Source organism: Bombus vancouverensis, chromosome 11 (assembly GCF_051014615.1).
Source record: "Bombus vancouverensis nearcticus chromosome 11, iyBomVanc1_principal, whole genome shotgun sequence".
Classification (NCBI taxonomy): domain Eukaryota; kingdom Metazoa; phylum Arthropoda; class Insecta; order Hymenoptera; family Apidae; genus Bombus; species Bombus vancouverensis.
In genome coordinates, this window is record NC_134921.1 from 9,088,146 (window position 1) to 9,109,170 (window position 21,025).

The 21,025-nt window shown below is 35.3% G+C and overlaps 3 protein-coding genes across 3 annotated transcripts; all 3 read right to left on the bottom strand.

Moving 5' to 3' along the window:
* Positions 1-610: 610 nt before the first annotated feature.
* LOC117162040 (uncharacterized) lies at positions 611-7,834 on the bottom strand. The gene is made up of 9 exons (XM_076622891.1): positions 7,467-7,834; positions 6,777-7,154; positions 6,458-6,659; positions 6,217-6,372; positions 2,580-2,647; positions 2,157-2,498; positions 1,507-1,708; positions 1,270-1,425; positions 611-702 (listed from the first exon to the last, which is right to left on the bottom strand). Exons 1-9 carry the CDS (start codon positions 7,832-7,834, stop codon positions 643-645), a joined length of 1,932 nt encoding a protein of 643 aa, XP_076479006.1. The 3' UTR covers positions 611-642.
* Positions 7,835-8,692: 858 nt separating this feature from the next.
* Positions 8,693-15,157, bottom strand: LOC117162041 (uncharacterized). The gene is made up of 9 exons (XM_033343857.2): positions 14,928-15,157; positions 14,503-14,844; positions 13,929-14,130; positions 13,634-13,847; positions 10,801-11,056; positions 10,374-10,715; positions 9,797-9,998; positions 9,468-9,715; positions 8,693-8,711 (listed from the first exon to the last, which is right to left on the bottom strand). The coding sequence occupies exons 1-9, from the start codon at positions 15,146-15,148 to the stop codon at positions 8,693-8,695; spliced, it is 2,046 nt and encodes a 681-aa protein (XP_033199748.2). The 5' UTR covers positions 15,149-15,157.
* A 2,366-nt stretch (positions 15,158-17,523) lies between these two features.
* Positions 17,524-19,075, bottom strand: LOC117162043 (odorant receptor Or1-like). The gene is made up of 4 exons (XM_076622892.1): positions 18,560-19,075; positions 17,995-18,196; positions 17,666-17,913; positions 17,524-17,578 (listed from the first exon to the last, which is right to left on the bottom strand). Exons 1-4 carry the CDS (start codon positions 18,922-18,924, stop codon positions 17,524-17,526), a joined length of 870 nt encoding a protein of 289 aa, XP_076479007.1. The 5' UTR covers positions 18,925-19,075.
* Between the last annotated feature and the right edge of the window lie 1,950 nt (positions 19,076-21,025).

Here is a 21,025-nt window from a genome sequence, read left to right on the forward strand (position 1 = left end):
TTAATGGAAATAGAATCGCGTTCAGGTACGTCAAATACAGTGCAGTTCATTTTATTATATTTTTTTCAGTAGTAGCATTTTCTATTTCTTTTTAAGATCTAAAAATAACCACCTATTTCAAATATTATTGAATAGTGTTACAAGAATCGCAAAATACAATAAAATCATTTCCTAATCATTTGTTCGAACATAACATACCGACTGTTTGATACAGCAGAAAATCGTGTGGATATTGTGGGAGAATAAATCGTGTGGTATCCTGTCGAACACTGGCAACTCCTTCATAGTTATCAGATTATTATAAAGTCCTACGATCGCAAAAACCCTGCCGATTCGTTCAGTATTTCGCAGTAGATTGCCAGGTTTCTGTAACAAACTAATAAGTAGCAACTCATGGTGAAAATAATCGTGTGTCGTGAAAATATAGTCCAGGAAGAAATATTATATCAAAGAAAACCTTGCATAATCATTGTCCTTCCCTTGGAAGCACTATCTGGATCTCACTGGAATGTTTGAAATTTATTGTGTTTGCATGGTACATAATTTACTGCGCTGTTTCAATAACTCGTTTTCTATTGTCTCTATCCTAATTCTTCCATTGTGTGACGAAGGAACTAATACAACTTATTCTCCGCATGTGTTCTACTCTGATGACTGACTCTGTAGCAACATGTTGTACGCCGAGTAAGCAACTTTCATCAACTACGACAAACGGGACACTTTATAAAACACAATTTTAGTAAGCAATTTTAGTAAGCCGCGAAATAAGTATATTTTTTGGAAAAAAAATGTAACACTTGTCGTTAACATCAATGAATGTTATCTCACATTCGGCAATCAACGTAAGATTATTTTATAGAATATTTACAGTATTATTCCGTGTATCTATTATTTTGAGAACAAAAATTGGAAGAAGTTTAATCGCGCGACTTTACACTATTGACTTATTTCAATAAGCTACATTAACCAAGTGTACCAGAGTCTTTTGTAATATTTTTCGAATTAGTATCGTTTCTCATTATTTGAAGTCTAAACTCAATATGTGGACTGAATTTTCATTGTTAATTGCTAATTTTCAAACAATGACCATCTATTACAAAGGATAGAATAGTTTGGAAGATTGACAGTCATATTTGAGTCAATTATACAAAAATTATACAAAATTGGGGGAACCGACTTTTCCCAAATCGATGGCGAATTACTCAGTTTACCGAGTATTGTTTTTAGTTTGCGTTTGTGCAAATAATGTATTTCTATATAGATACTGACACCTTTGAAAGATTCCAAGTTCATGGGTAAAATATAGGCGCTTGTAATCTCAACAGGCGTCAATGAACGTGCCATGATTACCACAAGCATCTTCCTGGCGTCGTTGCTCAAATTTGGCCAATCGCTATTATATACCATATTAGAAATATCCAGGCTCTGCGGAGATAAAAAGTCCACAAATTATTGATTTGCAAAGAAACGACAGCTCTTATTATATCTGCGTGTGTATTTATCTACCTTTACTTTCGCTACATCTCCGAACCAACAAAAGTAAAAAGTTTGAAATATGGCGGCAAACATGAACGAAGACCATCCTATTAATTGCGCAGTGTCTTCTATGTCTGTTAGTAGGTAAAGGGTAAAGCATATCGAGATTGCGCTTTCCACAAATTGCACGAACATTAATTTGTTAAAAAATTGGTTTACTATATCGGCGAAACTGAAATAATTGAGATAAGTGTTATTTCACAGTTTTCTTTAACTGAAGATTTTAGGCAAGAAAAGTAGCAAATCACGTTCCCCACTTTGTGACAGCTAAGCCGTGTTAAAATCCAGTATTGTCGATTAATCCCGCGGTATCAAAATTTCTTTTTATTCGTTTTTGAGACACGATATACATATATATATTTTTCAACCCCCTTCTTCATTTCTACAATTTTGTTATAGTATCAAAATATGGTTGATACCTTTGGTTTTCTCGGAACATAACCAATTACGTCTTTGCACCTAACAGCTCTTCTGCTTAACTATTCTAAGTTAAAATATTTCTTTTTAGTCGTAAAATAGAAAATCAATAAAGATACAACTTAATTCGGTTTCTCCCGTAATCTTCAATTACATTCGTCAGATCGTTAATTTGTTTAAATAGAAGCCCACAGGAAACAAACCTGAATATTTTATTATGATGCCAAACACAGTGTTTTATCGATTGAATTTCATTTCCTTCGATATTGTGCAAACGATAAACCAGCATCTCCAGTTGACAACATATGTGAAGCAATAGGCCGGCGAATAACGTGTCGAAAATACAGACACCATTGGATATGATCACTAAACCCACGAACTGATAGAGGAACGTCATAGAAAACGCAAACCACGAGGAGGTGATGTCGAAAGGAAACCAGGCGCGGAACATTAATTTTTTCGACTGAAAATCACCCATCAACGTCGTTCCTAATAAAGAAAACACACAAAATGTGACTTGGATCGTATAACCCACCGCGACTTTTCTAAAAAAAAAAAAGGAAAAAAATAATATTATAATAATTTCCTTACAATTATATATATTACAACGAACAGAAGGAACTTACTCTATTAGATTGTCGTATCTCGCGTGAATTTCTCCTTCCCCATTGTTCTCTGGCACAAAGGGCTTGTTCTTGAGCAGATCCAACATATTTATGATAGTTTTTCGCCCTAAGACTAAGCTGACAAATTTGCAACCCGTGATAAGTATCGTGACAGATATGCTAAAATTGTCACGCAAGTCGTCCCGCGTTCTCGCGTTGAAGCAAATGTCCAGGATTAGGGTGAGGCAGTAGCTCCACAAGTACAACGTCACGAAGACCGTATATAAATTATAGAGAAAGCGTTTTGTCGGAGACTTCAACGTGGGCGGTAAAAAATATCCGCTGGCGATGAAAAGCTTCAATGTCCATCGTAGTACGTGCATTTTCAATATTTGCTGTGTAATTTGTCTTACTTACACTTCGTGTTAGGAAAGATCGAACGATCAAGTACCTGTCGCACGGTTAGGTTCTATAGTATCACTTTTCGCAATAATCACTAGCAGGATTTTTCTACGGTATATTTTAATTGTTCAGAAGAAGAATTATTCTTCTATTCTATTAAGAATTATTTCCAATCAAATGTAACATTGAACATGAGAATATGAAAATAAAGATTATCTTTGAAGTAAGTGTATCGTTCGAAGCATTAGATGCGACTAATAGCCGTAGGTAAACGAAATGTTTACGCTGCCTTAAATGGGATAGTTCCCTCTTGGAATTCACCCCCATGTAATTATCGTCATTATCGACGTTACCGCGCTGCGACGATGCAAGAAGTTACATTTTTAATAATCACTATTATAGAGTGGCCGTTTGTTTCTTTCTATTGCATTTCTGGCTTCTGTTTATTTCATTTGATTGAAATATAGATGCTGTGGTGGCAATAAACGACATAGCGTGTGTCATTTAACCGACGAGTTACATTCTAATTGATTGATTACCTTGAACTCGGCATCGTCCCGAGTAGTGTAGGTACATCCTTAGGTGATTACATCTTTGATGAAGACGTTTCCACTGTTTCTAACGTGCAATTATATTACTGCCCGCTTGTGTACTTTTTATGGCGAGCTTATACGCGTTTAGTTACGTTTCAAGAGCTGAACAGGGATGACAACTTTTAATCGTGGGTGCTTACAGGATACGAAACCGTGAGTTTCAGTGCACGAGAGGGAGAATAGACTGAGGTAGGTTATTTGCTTTAAGCTGTCCAATTTAGCTTGCAATTTGGTTATGAACAATTTTTGAACGATTGATAATCGAAAATTTAACTCATTGTTACATGCTTCATAAGTTAAATACGTGTATTGTGTATACGCGTATTGTATTACACAGGGTGGTTGGTAATTGTTGGTACAAGCGGAAAGGGGGTGATTCTACGCGAAAAAAGAAGTCGAAAATATAGAATAAAATTTTTAAAAAAATTTTTTTTTGTTTTTTAAATTTTTCCATCGAGACAACGATCTACAGTGAGATCCGTTATAACGGGTCGTGATAAAGTGCACGCGTACCAAGCGAAAATTCAAAGTCGATTTTCTCGAAAAAAAGTCTCAAACGAAAAATTTTTATTCTATATTTTCGACTTCTTTTTTCGCGTAGAATCACCCCCTTTCCGCTTGTACCACCAGTTACCAACCACCCTGTATACATATGTAACACTTTTGCTCATTAAGAAGATTAAAAAATAAGAAGGTTGTTGAACTAATGTTAACATTCAGTTTTATGAAAAAGATGGCGATCAGAATAGATAGAAAAATTAGAAATGATTTATTGATGTATTGATGTAATTGTGTGTATGTCGTAAAAATAGAACATGTTTACTAAATTTCATGTGAGTTTAGAGAAAGATGGTCCTTTGATGTGCTTTGTTGAAGGAAATCATACGCAGAACAGGAAAGCTTTAGCAACCGAACATACAGAACATTCGATAGAGAGATGATTACAATAGTAATTGCGAAACTATTTCTATGAAAATATTTCTATTTAATAGAAATAAAATTGTGTTTGCCTTCTGAAAATATACTCCAAGTGATGTTCAGGTACGTCAAATATAGTACTCAAATATAGTGCATTTTTTTTATTATGTCTTCTCCGTAGTATCATTTTCTATTTATTTAAGTTCTAAAAATAACCATCCATTTCAAATATTATTGGATAGTGTCGCAAGAATCGCGAAATATAATAAAATCATTTCCTAATCATTTGCTGGAACATATCAACATATATCAGGAACATCGTGTAGGAATTGTGTGAGAATAAATCGCACATCATCTAGTTGAACGCCGGTACTTCCTTCATAGTTAACAGATCGTTATATAGACTCACGATCGCAAAAACGCCGCCGATTCGTTCAGGTTTATTAAAAAAAAATAGGAAGTTCTCACGATATATCAGTAAAATGAAAATGAAAACTTTGGGGGTTGTGGAGACACAGTATCACCGTCACGGGAATATTATCGCTGAAATCTTCCATGTTTTTCTACATTGTATATTAGATATAATATTTGAATAAATTATTCAACAGCAACTAAACTATTCAGGAACAGGAATGGCAATACTGTATAAATCTGGTACAAAAATTTTTTGAGGGGTATTTTTCACGAAGGGGGTGGAAAGCAGCCACATAATGAGAGCAGCAAAAATGTTCACCGCATTATATGTATCGTTGAAGTGACAATTTTTTATTATCACGTACTTTTTTATTTAACTGACTCTTACTTTATTATACTAATAGGTATAGTAATTGTATAAAGAAATGATCGAAAATGTAGAAAGAACAGGCCTATACACCACTTTTGAGCAGCTTCTGCTCCAAGTTTGAAACGTGACTGACGATTGTAAAGTATCAATTCCCTCTTATTTCCTTCGATAGACTTATTTTCTACTGCAACTTACCCTTTGCTGATACGTATTGTTATTGTAAAAGTACCGTGTTACACGGTGTCATCGTATGTATAATTACTGTTGAAATAATAATGGATCGTCCGCGTCCCTTCAAATTATCCTCTGCTGCGAGCTGACGCAATGCAAATATTTACCTCCGATAGTGTTTCATAAAAGGGAACGACCGGGAGATAGTTTCCATAAACTGGTTGAGAGAATTTTTACTGAAAAGTGGAGCATCGTACGCGTATGCTTTTCCAATAGGTGAGAAAGGACCAACGTCTAACGTATTTTCCTCTATGATCAGGCAAGTATTTATGGATTAGCATTTCACGATATAAAGTTTATTGCTATGTACTCTACATGCCTCGGTACACTTGCAGAACGTACTCATCCAGAAAAATCCAAAGATATAATGTCAAGATCCGCTGCTCTTTCACTTCGTATCGTCATTTAGTTTGTTGCAACAAGTTAAAAACTGAGTATGAGGTTTTCATCAGCTGTAATAAAGAAGCAACGATTTTTGCATTGATTTTAGAATGTCGCATTATAAAGTCAGACGTAATACATAGGCTTTTATCACGGTGTATCATTTCAATTTGCCCACTTTGATTACTTCCCTCTCGAGCTATGCGTTATTCGAAGGAAACGTGTAGCGAAAAATATACAAAGAAGAAAGTTCAGTTTGAAACGTGCTCTTTTAAGAGAAATAATTCGACAGATAATTATGCACGCTGATGAAAATGGAATAATTCGTAATATACATTTAAATACTAACCGCTACGAAAGAATCGATGTTCAATGTTACCAGGTAGCCACTCGTAAATTCTATAGGATGTGTCGCTCGTGTCATGATCACTAAGAGAATCTTCTTTGTTTTCGTATCCCACGATGCCCAATTGCTCTTAAATATCATGGCAGGCACCTGAAGGCTCTGCAGTGAAAAGATATTGCGCGAAACGTTTAACCAAAAATTGGTATATTTATGTCTGTCTTGTTCTTCTATTTCGATAACGAACCTTCAATTTCACTTCGTTACTGAACCAGCAATAATACAGTATCTGCGCTATAATGCGAACTAGGAAAAGCGACGCCTCCAGAAATTTAGAAAGCATCGTTATGTTGGTCATTCGGTAGAGATTAAAGCATAGCGTAAATGCGATCGTACAAAATTGCAAGAAAAGTATTATTTTGAATTTCTCGTTCACCGTTTTAGAGAATCTGTAGCAATTCAGCATATGCTTTGTTAATAAGTTTGTTAATTAAACCTGTTTGCTGTCCTTTTAAGCTGGTAAAATGTTCGATGTGTAATAAATTCGCACGTAAAGGCAAACGAACTTATTGCACAACATAATAGATGATAAATTCGACACGAACTTGTAAATTTGTTGATAATGTTTGACGCACTGCTTCGCCGAATAATTCGAGTCCTCCTCGATGTTCCTCAGACGTTCCTCGAGTATTTCGAACTGGCCGTTAATTTGAATCAGCAAGCCAGCGAATAGCGTGTCACTAGCAACGTTTTGACACGAGCACAGCAACGAAGTGGCAACTTCGTAAGCGTAACTGAACGTGTATGGCAACAGCTCCGAATAATCGTACGGTAGCCAAGCTCGAAAGACTAGTTTTCTCTTCTTGAAGTCCGTGAGGAACGCTCTTACGAATATCCATATCGCAGCCACCTCCACCAGAATTGTGTAACAAATCGCAATTCGTCTGTAAAAATGTTAATTTTAATTATCTAACGTTTTCATCCTTTGGAAAATTTGACCCACTGGCGTACTGTTTCTTTCACATCAAACCCTTCCTGTCTATGTTAATTTTTTCTTAACCAAAATTATCACATTTTTCAACAGCATTTCTCTTGTCTGACAACAAGCAGCGACAGAAAGAAATTAAACAAATGTTTTTTTTTTAAATCTCTGCTTTTCATGCATTCAAAAATTAATTTTGTCCTTGCCCGCGAAAATTTGAAAAATGTTCATTGTTCCTGACCCATTCTGAAAAGTAGTACGTATAGGTACTTACTCGTTTGTTTTGTTAAATTTCATTTGAATTTTCTCTTCTTCGTCGTTCATCGGCGAGAAAGGTTCGCGTTCGAGGCTCTCGATCAAAGATAAGATACTTTCACGATGCTTTAAGATGATACTCAATTTGCAGCCGCTGACGAATACCACGAGAGTGATGTAGAAGTTGTCACTGAATTGGTCCTGATTTTCCACATTTATAATTATATCTAAAATCTGAGCGGACACGAGAGACAATATTAGAAGCCACACGAACAACGTGTAAAATTTGTACAAAGATTTTGTGAACGGTGATGTCCACGAACTTGGTGGCAAACAACCGGCGATCGAAAGTAGAACACGTGAAAATTGTAGCGTGCGCACAGTCATTTTTATTGGAATTCATCGGCTAAAGCTGACGTAAAATTCTTCTTTGCGTGTCCACTTGGATTTTACATCGTTTCTAATTTGTTTATTGAAAAAAAAAATTTAGATAAAACGTAGTGATCGTTCACACCAATTATTTCGTCACGATAGAAAAATAAACCATTTACTTTATTAAAGCAAAATAAATGACTTCTCGATGATATGGTGAAACACAAATTGCATGAATACGAATGAAAGGAGTGTCGTGTGGAATATAATTCTAAACGTCTTCGATATCACTGGCTATCTCCGAATATCGTCGAGTTCATATATCGTATTAATAGAACTCATATTCTTGCGGAACACTTACCCCATTGTAAAACGTTCTATATCATTATGTTTGTTAATGATGCAACGATACGACATACAGTATAATACCTCTGAAAACGTTGAAGTAGCTTCGTCCCCTATTTCCGCGTTTCACATTTCTTATTAAAATTAGGTTTAACTACCTTGAAATCGTCATTTTACAGACCGTTGCGTCGTGCACAGTCAGTCGTTCCAAGAAGGGTTATTTTTATTTCGAGAAGAAAAAAATGAACGGGGAAAGAAATGCAGATAGCTTCAGCAACGACGTATTTCTATTAATTCTGCACTACTGTTTCTAAGCTTTATTGACGTGTATAATATAAGAACGCGTTTAAACTAGATCGTGTGCTAGTGTTTCACGTTATGTATTACTCTCTGTTTAGAAGATGCTTCTTATTGTCCTGTATTGTTTTGTTGAAACAAATTACACAACAAATGGAAAGTCCTTCGCCATCTGATCGTAACTCGATAGAAAAATTCAGGTATAAAGTCTTTGTTCTTTTCAATTAGTAGTCATTGAATCGGATTTGCTCTGAAATTATTGAAAATTCTTAGTAAAATAATGCGGAAAATTATTCGCGAAAATCTCGCTGTTATAACCTGGACCTCACTTGAGTGTTTGAGATTTATTGTGCTTGCATGGTACATAATTTACTGCGCTGTTTCAATAAACCGTTTTTTGTTTCCTCTATCATAATTTTTCCATTGTGTGACGAAGGAACGAAAGGATATGCTGAATCCACTCCATACGGTCTACCGCGACGACTTATTCTGTACCAGCATGTTATACGCCGAGTAAGTGGTTTTCATCAACTACGACAAACGGGACACTTTACAAAACACAATTTTAGTAAGCAATTTTAGTAAGCCGCGAAATAAGTATATTTTTTGGAAAAAAAATGTAACACTTGTCGTTAACATCAACGAATGTTATCTCACATTCGGCAATCAACGTAAGATTATTTTGTAGAATATTTACAGTATTATTCCGTGTATCTATTATTTGGAGAACAAAAATTGGAAGAAGTTTAATCGCGCGATTTTACACTATTGACTTATTCCAATAAGCTATATTAACCAAGTGTACCAGAGTCTTTTGTAATATTTTTCGAATTAGTATCGTTTCTCATTATTTGAAGTCGAAATTCAATATGTGGACTGAATTTTCATTGTTAATTGCTAATTTTCAAACAATGACCATCTATTACAAAGGATAGAATAGTTTGGAAGATTGACAGTCATATTTGAGTCAATTATACAAAAATTATACAAAATTGGGGGAACTGACTTTTCCCAAATCGATGGCGAATTACTCAGTTTACCGAGTATTGTTTTTAGTTTACGTTTGTGCAAATAATGTATTTCTTTATAGATACTGACTCTCTTGAAAGATTCCAAGTTCATGGGTAGAATATAGGCGCTTGTAATCTCCACGGGTGTCAATGAACGTGCCATGATTATCAGAAGCATCTTCCTGGCGTCGTTGCTCAAATTTGGCCAATCGCTATGATATAACATATTAGAAATATCCAGGCTCTACAGAGATAAAAAGTCCACAAATTATTGATTTAAGAAGAAACGGTAGCTCGTTTTATATCTATGTGTGTATGTATCTACCTTTACTTTCGCTGCATCTCCGAACCAACAAAAGTAGAAAGTTTGAATTAAAGCGGAAAACATGAACGATGTCCATCCAATTATTTGCAAACTGTCGTTTGTTTCTGTTAGTTGATAAAGAGTAAAGCATATCGCGACTGTGCTTACCATAAATTGCACGAACATCATTTTGTTAAAAAAATTGTTTACTATTTCGGCGAATCTGAAATAATTGAGATAAGTGTTATTTCACTGTTTTTTTTAATTGAAGATTTCAGGTAAGAAAAGTAACAAATCACGTTCCCCACTTTGTGACAGCCGAGCAGTGTTAAAATCCAGTGTTGTCGATTAATCCCGCGTTATCAAAATTTCTTTTTATTGGTTTTTGAGACACGACATATGTATATTTTTCAACCCCCTTCTTCATTTCTAAGATATGCTTGTTAGAATATCAAAATAGTATTAATACCCTAAGCTTTTTAGTCGTGAAATAAGAAATCAATAAAAATACAACTTATTTCGATTTCTCTCGTAACCTTCAGTTAGCGTTCGTTAGTTCGTTAAACTTTCATTAAATAAAAGCACACAGGTAACAAACCTGAATATCGTATTATGGTGCCGAACGCAGTCTTTTAACGATTGAATTTCATTTCCTCCGATATTGTGCAGGCGATCCATCAACATCTCGAATTGACAACAGATGTGAAGCAACAGGCCAGCGAAAAACGTGTCGAACATACTGACGCCAGTGGCTATGATCATTAAACCCACGAACTGATAGATGAACGTCATAGAAAACGCAAGCCACGAGGAGGTGAAGTCGAAAGGAAACCAAGCGCGAAACATTAATTTTTTCAATTTGAAGTTACTGACCAATGTCGTTCCTACTAAAGCAAGCACACAAAATGTGACTTGGATTGTATAGAACATCGCGACTTTTCTAGAAAAAAGAAAGAAGGAAAGAAATAATATTTTAAATAATTTTCTTACAACTATACATACCATAGCGAACAGAAAGAACTTACTCGATTAGATTGTCGTATATCGCGTGAATTTGTACTTCCCCATTGTTCTCTGGTACAAAGGGCTTCTTCTTGAGTAGATCCAACATATTTATGATAGTTTTTCGCCCTACGACTAAGCTCATAAGTTTGCAACTGGTGATAAGTGCCGTGACAGTTATGCCAAAATTCTCACTCAAATCGTCCTGCGTTTCCACGTTGTAGCAAATCTCCATGATTAGCGTGAGGGAGTAGCTCCACATGTACAACGTCATGAAGACTGTATATAAATTATAGAGAAAGCGTTTCGTCGGAGACTTCAACGTGGGCGGTAGAAAATATCCGCTGGCGACGAAAAGTTTGAATGTCCATCGTAGTACGTGCATTTTCAATATTTGCGGTATGATTTGTCTTACTTAAACTTCGCGTTAGGAAAGATCGAACGATCAAGTACCTTCGAACAATTAGGTCTTATACTATCAGTCTTCACTAGCAGAATTTTTTTACGGTATATTTTAATTGATCAAAAGAAAAAGGTATTTCCAATCAAATGTAACATCGAAGATGAGAATATGAAAATAAAGATGATCTTTGAAGTAAGTGTATCGTTCGAAGCATCAGATGCTACTAACAACCCTCAGGAAACGAAATTCTTATGCTGCCTTAAATGGAATAGCTCCTTCTTGGAATTTACCCCCGTGTAATTATCGTCATTATCGATGTTACCGTGCTGCGACGATGCAAGAAATTACATTTTTAAAAACCATTATTATAGAGTGGTCGTTTCTCTCTATTTTCCATTTCCAGCTTCCGCTTATTTCATTGGATTGAAATATACATGCTGTGGTGGCACTAAACGTCATAGCGTGTGTCATTTAACTGACAAGTTACATTCTAATTGATTGATTACCTTGAACTCGGCATCGTCCCGAGTAGTGTAGGTACATCCTTAGGCGATTACATCTTTAATGACGACGTTTCCACAGTTTCTAACGTGCAATTGTATTACTGCCCGCCAGCGTATTTTTTATCGCGAACTTATACGTTTCAGGAGTCGAGCACGGAAGACAACTTCTAATCACGGGTGCTTGCAGGATAGGAAACCGGGAGTTTCAGTGCACGAAAGGGAGAATAGACTGAGGTAGGGTTATTTGCATTAAGCTGTTCAATTTAGCTTGCAATTTGGTTATGAATAATTTTTGTGCGATTGATAATTGAAAATTTAACTCATTATTACATGTTATATAAGTAGTGAAATACGTGTAAAGTGTTATATACATATGTAACACTTTTGCTCATTAAAAAGATTAAGAAGTAAGAAGGTTGTAGAACTAATGTCAACATTCAGTTATAAGAAAGAGTGAATTGCCCATTTTTATGGCGATTAGAAAAGATAGAAGAACGAGAAATGATTTATCGATGTATTGAAGTATTGATGTGTGTGTCGTAAAAGTAAATCATGTTTACTAAATTTCATGTGAGTTTAGAGAAAGATAGTTCTTTGATTTCTTTGTTGAAGCAAATCAAATGCAGAACAGGAAGTGTTTAGCAACCGAAGAAGCAGAACATTCGATAGAGAGATGATTAGAATGGTAATTGCGAAACTATTTCTATGAAAATATTTCTTTTTAATGGAAATAGAATCGCGTTTACCTTCTGAAAATATATTCTAATAGATATTCAGGAACGTCAAATATAGTGCAGTTCATTTTATTATATTTTTTCAGTAGTATCATTTTCTATTTCTTTTTAAGATCTAAAAATAACCACCCATTTCAAATATTATTGAATAGTGTTACAAGAATCGCAAAATACAATAAAATCATTTCCAAATCATTTGTTTGAACATATCAACATACCGACTGTTTGATACAGCAGAGAATCGTGTGGAGATTGTGGGAGAATAAATCGTGTGGTATCCAGTCGAACACTGGCAACTCCTTTATAGTTATCAGATTATTATAAAGTCCTACGATCGCAAAAACGCTGACGGTTCGTTCAGTATTTCGCAGTAGATTGCCAGGTTTCTGTAACAAACTAATAAGTAGCAACTCATGGTGAAAATAATCGTGTGTCGTGAAAATATAGTCCAGGAAGAAATATTATATCAAAGAAAACCTTGCATAATCATTGTCCTTCCGTTGGAAGCACTATCTGGATCTCACAGGAGTGTTTGAAATTTATTGTGTTTGCATGGTACGTAATTTACTGCGCTGTTTCAATAATTCGTTTTCTATTGCTCTATCCTAATTCTTTCATTGTGTGACGAAGGAACTAATACAACTTATTCTCCGCATGTGTTCTACTCCGATGACTTACTCTGTAGCAGCATGTTGTACGCAGAGTAAGTAACTTTCATCAACTACGACAAACGGGACACTTTATAAAACAAAACCTTCGTAAGCCGCGAAATCAGTATGTGTTTGGAAAAAGAATGTAACATTTGTCGTTAACATCAATGAATGTTATCTCGCATTCGGCAATCCACGTAAGATTATTTTGTAGAATATTTACAGTATTATTCCGTGTATCTATTATTTTGAGGACAAAAATTGGAAGAAGTCTAATCGCGGGCTTGATACTATTGTCTTATTCCAATAAGCTATATTAATCTACGCGTACCAGAGTCTTTTGTAATATTTTTCGAATAGGTATCGTTTCTGACTATTTGAAGTCGAAATTCAATACGTGAACTGAATTTTCATTGTTAATTGCTAATTTTCAAGCAATGACCACCTATTACAAAGGATAGAATAATTTGGAAGATTGACAGTCATATTTGAGTCAATTATACAAAAATTATACAAAATTGGGGGAACTGACTTTTCCCAAATCGATGGCGAATTACTCAGTTTACCGAGTATTGTTTTTAATTTACGTTTGTGCAAATAATGTATTAATATGTAGATACTGACACCTTTGAACGATTCCAAGTTCATGGGTATAATATAGGCGCTTGTAATCTCAACAGGCGTCAATGAACGTGCCATGATCACCACAAGCATCTTCCTAGCGTCTTTGCTCAAATTTGGCCAATCGCTATTATATACCATGTTAGAAACATCGAGGCTCTGCAGAGATAAAAAGTCCACAAATTATTGGTTTGCAAAGAAACGACAGCTCGTATTATATCTGCGTGCGTATCTATCTACCTTTATTTTCGCTGCATTTCCGAACCAACAAAAGAAAAATGTTTGACATATCCCGGCAAACATGTACATAGACCATCCTATTAATTGCGCAGTGTCCTGTACGTCTGTTAGTAGGTAAAGAGTAAAGCATACCGCGACTGCGCTTGCCATAAATTGCACGAACATCATTTTGTTAAAAAAATGGTTTACCATATCGGCGAACCTGAAATAATTGAGATAAGTATTACTTCACTGTTTTCCTTGACTGAAGAGTTTTGGCAAGGAAAGTAACAAATGACGTTCCCCACTTTGTGACAGCCGAGCAGTGTTAAAATCCAGTGTTGTCGATTAATCCCGCGGTATCAAAATTTCTATTTATTGGTTTTTGAGACACGACATATGTATATTTTTCAACCCCCTTCTTCATTTCTAAGATATGCTTATTAGAATATCAAAATAGTATTAATACCCTTAGCTTTCTAGCCGTAAAATAAGAAATCAATAAAAATACAACTTATTTCGATTTCTCCCGTAACCTTCAGTTAGCTTCGTCAGATCGTTAATTTGTATAAATAGAAGCACACAGGAATCGAACCTGAATATTTTATTATGGTGCCAAATGCAGTGTTTTAACGATTGAATTTCATGTCCTTCGATATTGTGCAAGCGATAAACCAGCATCTCAAGTTGACAACATATGTGAAGCAATAGACCGACGAATAACGTGTCGAAAATACAGACACCAACGCATATGATCACTAAACCCAGGAACTGATAGAGAAACGTCATAGAAAACGTAATCCACGAGGAGGTGATGTCGAAAGGAAACCAACCGGGGAACATTAATTTTTTTAATTTAAAATCACATATCAATGCCATTCCTAATAAAGAAAGCACACAAAATGTGACTTGGATCGTATAACCCACCGCGACTTTTCTAAAAGAAAAAAGAAGGAAAAAAAGGTATTTTAAATAATTTCCTTACAATTATGTATATTACAACGAACAGAAAGAACTTACTCGATTAGACTGTCGTATCTCGCGTGAATTTCTCCTTCCCCATTGTTCTCTGGTACAAAGGGCTTCTTCTTGAGTAGATCCAACATATTTACGATAGTTTTTCGCCCTAAGACTAAGCTGACAAATTTGCAGTTCGTGATAAATATCGCGACAGATATGTTAAAATTGTCACGCAAGTCGTCCTGCGTTTCCACGTTCAAGCAAATGTCCAGGATTAGCATGAGGCAGTAGCTCCACAAGTACAACGTCACGAAGACCGTATATAAATTATAGAGAAAGCGTTTCCTCGGAGACTTCAACGTAGGCGGTAAAAAATATCCGCTGGCGATGAAAAGTTTGAATGTCCATCGTAGTACGTGCATTTTCAATATTTACGGTATGATTTGTCTTACTTAACACTTCGCATTAGGAAAGATCGAACGATCAAGTACCGTCGGACAGTTAGGTCTTATAGTATCAGTCTTCGCAATATAACTAGCAGGATTTTTTTACGGTATATTTTGATTCACCAAAAGAAGAAGTTATTTCATATCAAATGTAGTATCGAAGATGAGAATATGAAAATAAAGATGATCTTTGAAGTAAGTGTATCGTTCGAAGCATTAGATGCTACTAAGAGCCGTAGGTAAACGAAATGTTTACGATGCCTTAAATGGGATAGTTCCCTCTTGGAATTCACCCCCATGTAATTATCGTCATTATCGACGTTTCCGCGCTGCGACGATGCAAGAAGTTACATATTTAATAATCACTATTGTAGAGTAATCGTTTGTTTCTTTCTATTCTGCATTTCTAGCTTCCGTTTATTTTATTGGATTGAAATATACATGCTGTGGTGGCACTAAACGTCATAGCGTGTGTCATATTACCGACGAGTTACATTGTAACCGATTGATTACCTTAAGCTCGGCATCGTCGCGAGTAGTGTAGGTACATCCTTTGGTGATTACATCTTTAATGACGACGTTTCCACAGTTTCTAACGTGCAATTATATTACTGCCCGCCAGCGTACTTTTTATCGCGAACTTATACGTTTCAGGAGTCGAGCACGGAAGACAACTTTTAATCATGGGTGCTTACAGAATAGGAAACCGGGAGTTTCAGTGCACGAAAGGGAGAATAGACTGAGGTAGGGTTATTTGTATTAAGCTGTTCAATTTACCTTGCAATTTGGTTATGAATAATTTTTGTGCGATTGATAATTGAAAATTTAACTCATTATTACATGTTTGATAAGTAGTGAAACACGTGTAAAGTGTTATATACATATGTAACACTTTTGCTCATTAAAAAGATTAAGAAGTAAGAAGGTTGTAGAACTAATGTCCACATTTAGTTTTATGGAAGAGTCAATTGCCCATTTTTATGGCGATTAGAAAAGATAGAAGAACGAAAAATGATTTATTGATGTATTGAAGTATTGATGTCCGTGTCGTAAAAGTAAAACATATTTTTGCTTTGTCAAGGCAAATCAAATGCAGAACAGAAAGTATTTAGCAACCGAAGAAGCAGAATATTCGATAGAGAGATGATTAGAACGGTAATTGCAAAACTATTTCTATGAAAATATTTCTTTTTAATGGAAATAGAATGGCGATTAGGTACGTCAAATACAGTGCAGTTCATTTTATTATATTTTTTCAGTAGTAGCATTTTCTATTTCTTTTTAAGATCTAAAAATAACCACCCATTTCAAATATTATTGAATAGTGTTACAAGAATCGCAAAATACAATAAAATCATTTCCTAATCATTTGTTTGAACATAACATACCGACTGTTTGATACACCAGAGAATCGTGTGGAGATGTGGGAGAATAAATCGTGTGGTATCCAGTCGAACACTGGCAACTCCTTCATAGTTATCAGAATATTATAAAGTCCTACGATCGCAAAAACGCTGCCGATTCGTTCAGTATTTCGCAGTAGATTTCCAGGTTTCTGTAACAAACTGATAAGTAGCAACTCATGGTGAAAATAATCGTGTGCCGTAAAAATATAGTCCAGGAAGAAGTATTATATCAAAGAAAAACTTGCATAATCATTGTCCTTCCCTTGGAAGCACTATCTGGATCTCACAGGAGTGTTTGAAATTTATTGTGTTTGCATGGTACATAATTTACTGCGCTGTTTCAATAATTCGTTTTCTATTGCTCTATCCTTATTCTTTCATTGTGTGACGAAGGAACAAATACAACTTATTCTCCGCATGTGTTCTACTCCGATGACTTACTGTGTAGCAGCATGTTGTACGCCGAGTAAGTAACTTTCATCAACTACGACAAACGGGAAACTTTATAAAACAAAACTTTCGTAAGCCGCGAAATAAGTATGTGTTTGGAAAAAGAATGTAACATTTGTCGTTAACATCAATGTATGTTATCTCGCATTCGGCAATCTACGTAAAATTATTTTGTAGAATATTTACAGTATTATTCCGTGTATCTATTATTTTAAGGACAAAAATTAAAAGAATTCTAATCGCGGGCTTGACACTATTCGCTTATTGCAATAAGCTATATTAACCTAAGCGTACCAGAGTCTTTTGTAATATTTTTCGAATTAGTATCGTTTCTCATTATTTGAAGTTCATAATTCAATATGTGGACTGAATTTTCATTGTTAATTGCAAATTTTCAAACAATGACCACCTATTACAAAGGATAGAATAGTTTGGAAGATTGACAGTCACATTTGAGTCAATTATACAAAAATTATACAAAATTGGGGGAACTGACTTTTCCCAAATCGATGGCGAATTACTCAGTGTACTGAGTACTGTTTTTAATTTACGTTTGTGCAAATAATGTATTTCTATATAGATACTGACACCTTTGAAAGATTCCAAGTTCATGGGTAAAATATAGGCGCTTGTAATCTCAACAGGCGTCAATGAACGTGCCATGATCACCACAAGCATCTTCCTGGCGTCGTTGCTCAAATTTGGCCAATCGCTATTATATACCATATTAGAAATATCCAGGCTCTGCAGAGATAAAAAGTCCACAAATTATTGATTTGCAAAGAAACGACAGCTCGTATTATATCTGCGTGTGTATCTATCTACCTTTACTTTCGCTGCATTTCCGAACCAACAAAAGTAAAATGTTTGAAATATCCCGGCTAACATGTACGTAGACCATCCTATTAATTGCGCAGTGCCTTCTATGTCTGTTAGTACGTAAAGAGTAAAGCACATCGAGACTGTGCTTTCCACAAATTGCACGAACATTAATTTGTTAAAAAAATTGTTTACCATATCGGCGAACCTGAAATAATTGAGATAAGTATTACTTCATTGTTTTCTTTAACTGAAGGTTTTTGGCAAGGAAAGTAACAAATCGCGTTCGCCACTTTGTAATAGCTAAGTCGTGTTAAAATCCAGTGTTGTAGATTAATCCCGCGGTATCAAAATTTCTTTTTATTCGTTTTTGAGACACGATATATATATATATATATTTTTCAACCCCCTTCTTCATTTCTACAATTTTGTTATAGTATCAAAATATGGTTGATACCTTTGGTTTTCTCGGAACAATTACGTCTTTGCACCTAACAGCTCTTCTGCTTAACTATTCTAAGTTAAAATATTTCTTTTTAGTCGTAAAATGGAAAGTCAGTAAATATAAAACTTATTTCGGTTTCTCCCGTAATCTTCAATTAGCTTCGTCAGATCGTTAATTTGTTTAAATAGAAGCATACAGGAATCGAACCTGAATATTTTATTATGGTGCCAAACGCAGTGTTTTAACGATTGAATTTCATGTCCTTCGATATTGTGCAAGCGATGAACCAGCATCTCAAGTTGACAACATATATGAAGCAATAGGCCGACGAATAACGTGTCGAAAATACAGACACCATTGGATATGATCACTAAACCCACGAACTGATAGAGAAACGTCATAGAAAACGCAAGCCACGAGGAGGTGATGTCGAAAGGAAACCAAGCGCGGAACATTAATTTTTTCAATTTAAAGTCACACATCAATGTCATTCCTAATAAAGAAAGCACACAAAATGTGACTTGGATCGTATAACCCACCGCGACTTTTCTAAAAAAAAAAGGAAAAAAATAACATTATAATAATTTCCTTATAATTATATATATTACAACGAACAGAAAGAACTTACTCTATTAGATTGTCGTATCTCGCGTGAATTTCTCCTTCCCCATTGTTCTCTGGCACAAAGGGCTTCTTCTTGAGTAGATCCAACATATTTATGATAGCTTTTCGCCCTAAGACTAAGCTGACATATTTGTAACTCGTGATAAATATCGCGACAGATATGTTAAAATTGTCACGCAGGTCGTCCCGCGTTCTCGTGTTGAAGCAAATGTCCAGGATTAGCGTGAGGCAGTAGCTCCACAAGTACAACGTCACGAAGACCGTATATAAATTATAGAGAAAGCGTTTCCGCGGAGACTTCAACGTAGGCGGTAAAAAATATCCGCTGGCGATGAAAAGTTTGAATGTCCATCGTAGTACGTGCATTTTCAATATTTACGGTATGATTTGTCTTACTTAAACTTCGCGTTAGGAAAGATCGAACGATCAAGTGCCTTCGAACAGTTAGGTCTTATACTATCAATCTTCGCAATATGACTAGCAGCATTTTTTACGGTATATTTTGATTCACCAAAAGAAGAAGTTATTTCATATCAAATGTAGTATCGAAGATGAGAATATGAAAATAAAGATGATCTTTGAAGTAAGTGTATCGTTCGAAGCATTAGATGCTACTAAGAACCGTAGGTAAACGAAATGTTTACGATGCCTTAAATGGGATAGTTCCCTCTTGGAATTCACCCCCATGTAATTATCGTCATTATCGACGTTACCGCACTGCGACGACGTAAGAAGTTACATTTTTAATAATCACTATTATAGAGTGACCGTGTGTTTCTTTCTATTCTGCATTTCTAGCTTCCGTTTATTTTATTGGATTGAAATATACATGCTGTGGTGGCACTAAACGTCATAGTGTGTGTTATTTAACCGACGAGTTACATTCTATTTGATTGATTACCTTGAACCTGGCATCGTCCCGAGTAGTGTAGATATATTCTTATGTAATTACATTTTTAATGACGACGTTTTCACTGTTTCTAACGTGCATTTATATTACTGCCCGCCTGCGTACTTTTTATCGCGAGCTTATGCGCGTTCAGTTAGTTTTCAAGAATCGAACAATGAAGACAACTTTTAATTATGGTTGCTTATAGGATAGGAAACTGGAAGATTCAGAGAAAAGAAGGGAATATAAATTGAGGTAGGATTATTTGAATCAGTGTAATATTAATGTCAAGCTAGGCTATTTTCTTTCTCAGTTATTTTCGACAAATTTTCGTGCCAACGGCTCTTGGAACTAACTAATTGAAGTTATTGTCAGATGTTTGATAGACAGCGAAAAATGTCATATATTGTGTGTGTATTATCTAGATACTATTTTTATATTTACCTTTACTGATTAGAAAATACTACGCTTGTTCAACTAATGTTGACATTTCTAGTTTTATCAGAGCTCTAATTAGCCAAAGAATGGTTTGACTTTTATTTCGAGCAAAAGAAAACACAGGACGGGAAATAACGTATTGATTTATTGATGTGTGTCTTAAAAAAAAAAGAACATTTGTATTAGTCTGCATGTGAGTAGTCCATGTTTCTTATTACACTCGGATTAGAATACGACGGTTCTTAGTCGTTTAGTTTGCTTTGTTGAAGCAAATTGTACGCTGAGTAGGAAGTCTTCAGCAACTGTCACAAACAAAACATTCGATAGAGAGACGATTACTAAGATAGTAGCGAAATTATTTCTGTAAAAATATTTCTTTCTAATGGTAACAGAATCGCGTTAACCCCTTGACAGTATTACAGTCCAAAACAGATCGAGGCAAGTCAAATATAGTGCTAGAATTCTTTATCTTCGCTTGTCTTACGGATTTGACTTCCATTTACGTCACGAGATAGTACAATAACTTTACAATTTACACGTAAGCAGAAACACGTACGCACTAAAGCGGAACAATAGGCGTAAAAATGTCCATTCATTTCAAAGATTATTGGACAGTGTGGCAAAAATTGCAAAATATAATA

Excerpts from the sequence above, each read along its gene's own strand:
- LOC117162040 (XM_076622891.1), bottom strand. The coding sequence starts at position 7,834 with ATGACTGTGCGCACGCTACAATTTTCACGTGTTCTACTTTCGATCGCC. Across the intron at positions 6,660-6,776 it reads TCTATTATGTTGTGCAATAA|ATTCTCTAAAACGGTGAACG; the intron begins GTTCGTTTGCCT and ends GAATTGCTACAG. Across the intron at positions 2,648-6,216 it reads ACATCGATTCTTTCGTAGCG|AACAAGCCCTTTGTGCCAGA; the intron begins GTTAGTATTTAA and ends GATCTGCTCAAG.
- LOC117162041 (XM_033343857.2), bottom strand. The coding sequence starts at position 15,148 with ATGCTAATCCTGGACATTTGCTTGAACGTGGAAACGCAGGACGACTTG. Across the intron at positions 14,845-14,927 it reads AGATACGACAGTCTAATCGA|AAAAGTCGCGGTGGGTTATA; the intron begins GTAAGTTCTTTC and ends TTTTTCTTTTAG. Across the intron at positions 9,999-10,373 it reads CACCATAATACGATATTCAG|ATTCGCCGAAATAGTAAACA; the intron begins GTTTGTTACCTG and ends CAATTATTTCAG.
- LOC117162043 (XM_076622892.1), bottom strand. The coding sequence starts at position 18,924 with ATGACATTGATGTGTGACTTTAAATTGAAAAAATTAATGTTCCGCGCT. Across the intron at positions 18,197-18,559 it reads TACGGGAGAAACCGAAATAA|GTTCGCCGATATGGTAAACA; the intron begins GTTTTATATTTA and ends CAATTATTTCAG. Across the intron at positions 17,914-17,994 it reads GAAATGCAGCGAAAGTAAAG|AGCCTGGATATTTCTAATAT; the intron begins GTAGATAGATAC and ends TTATCTCTGCAG.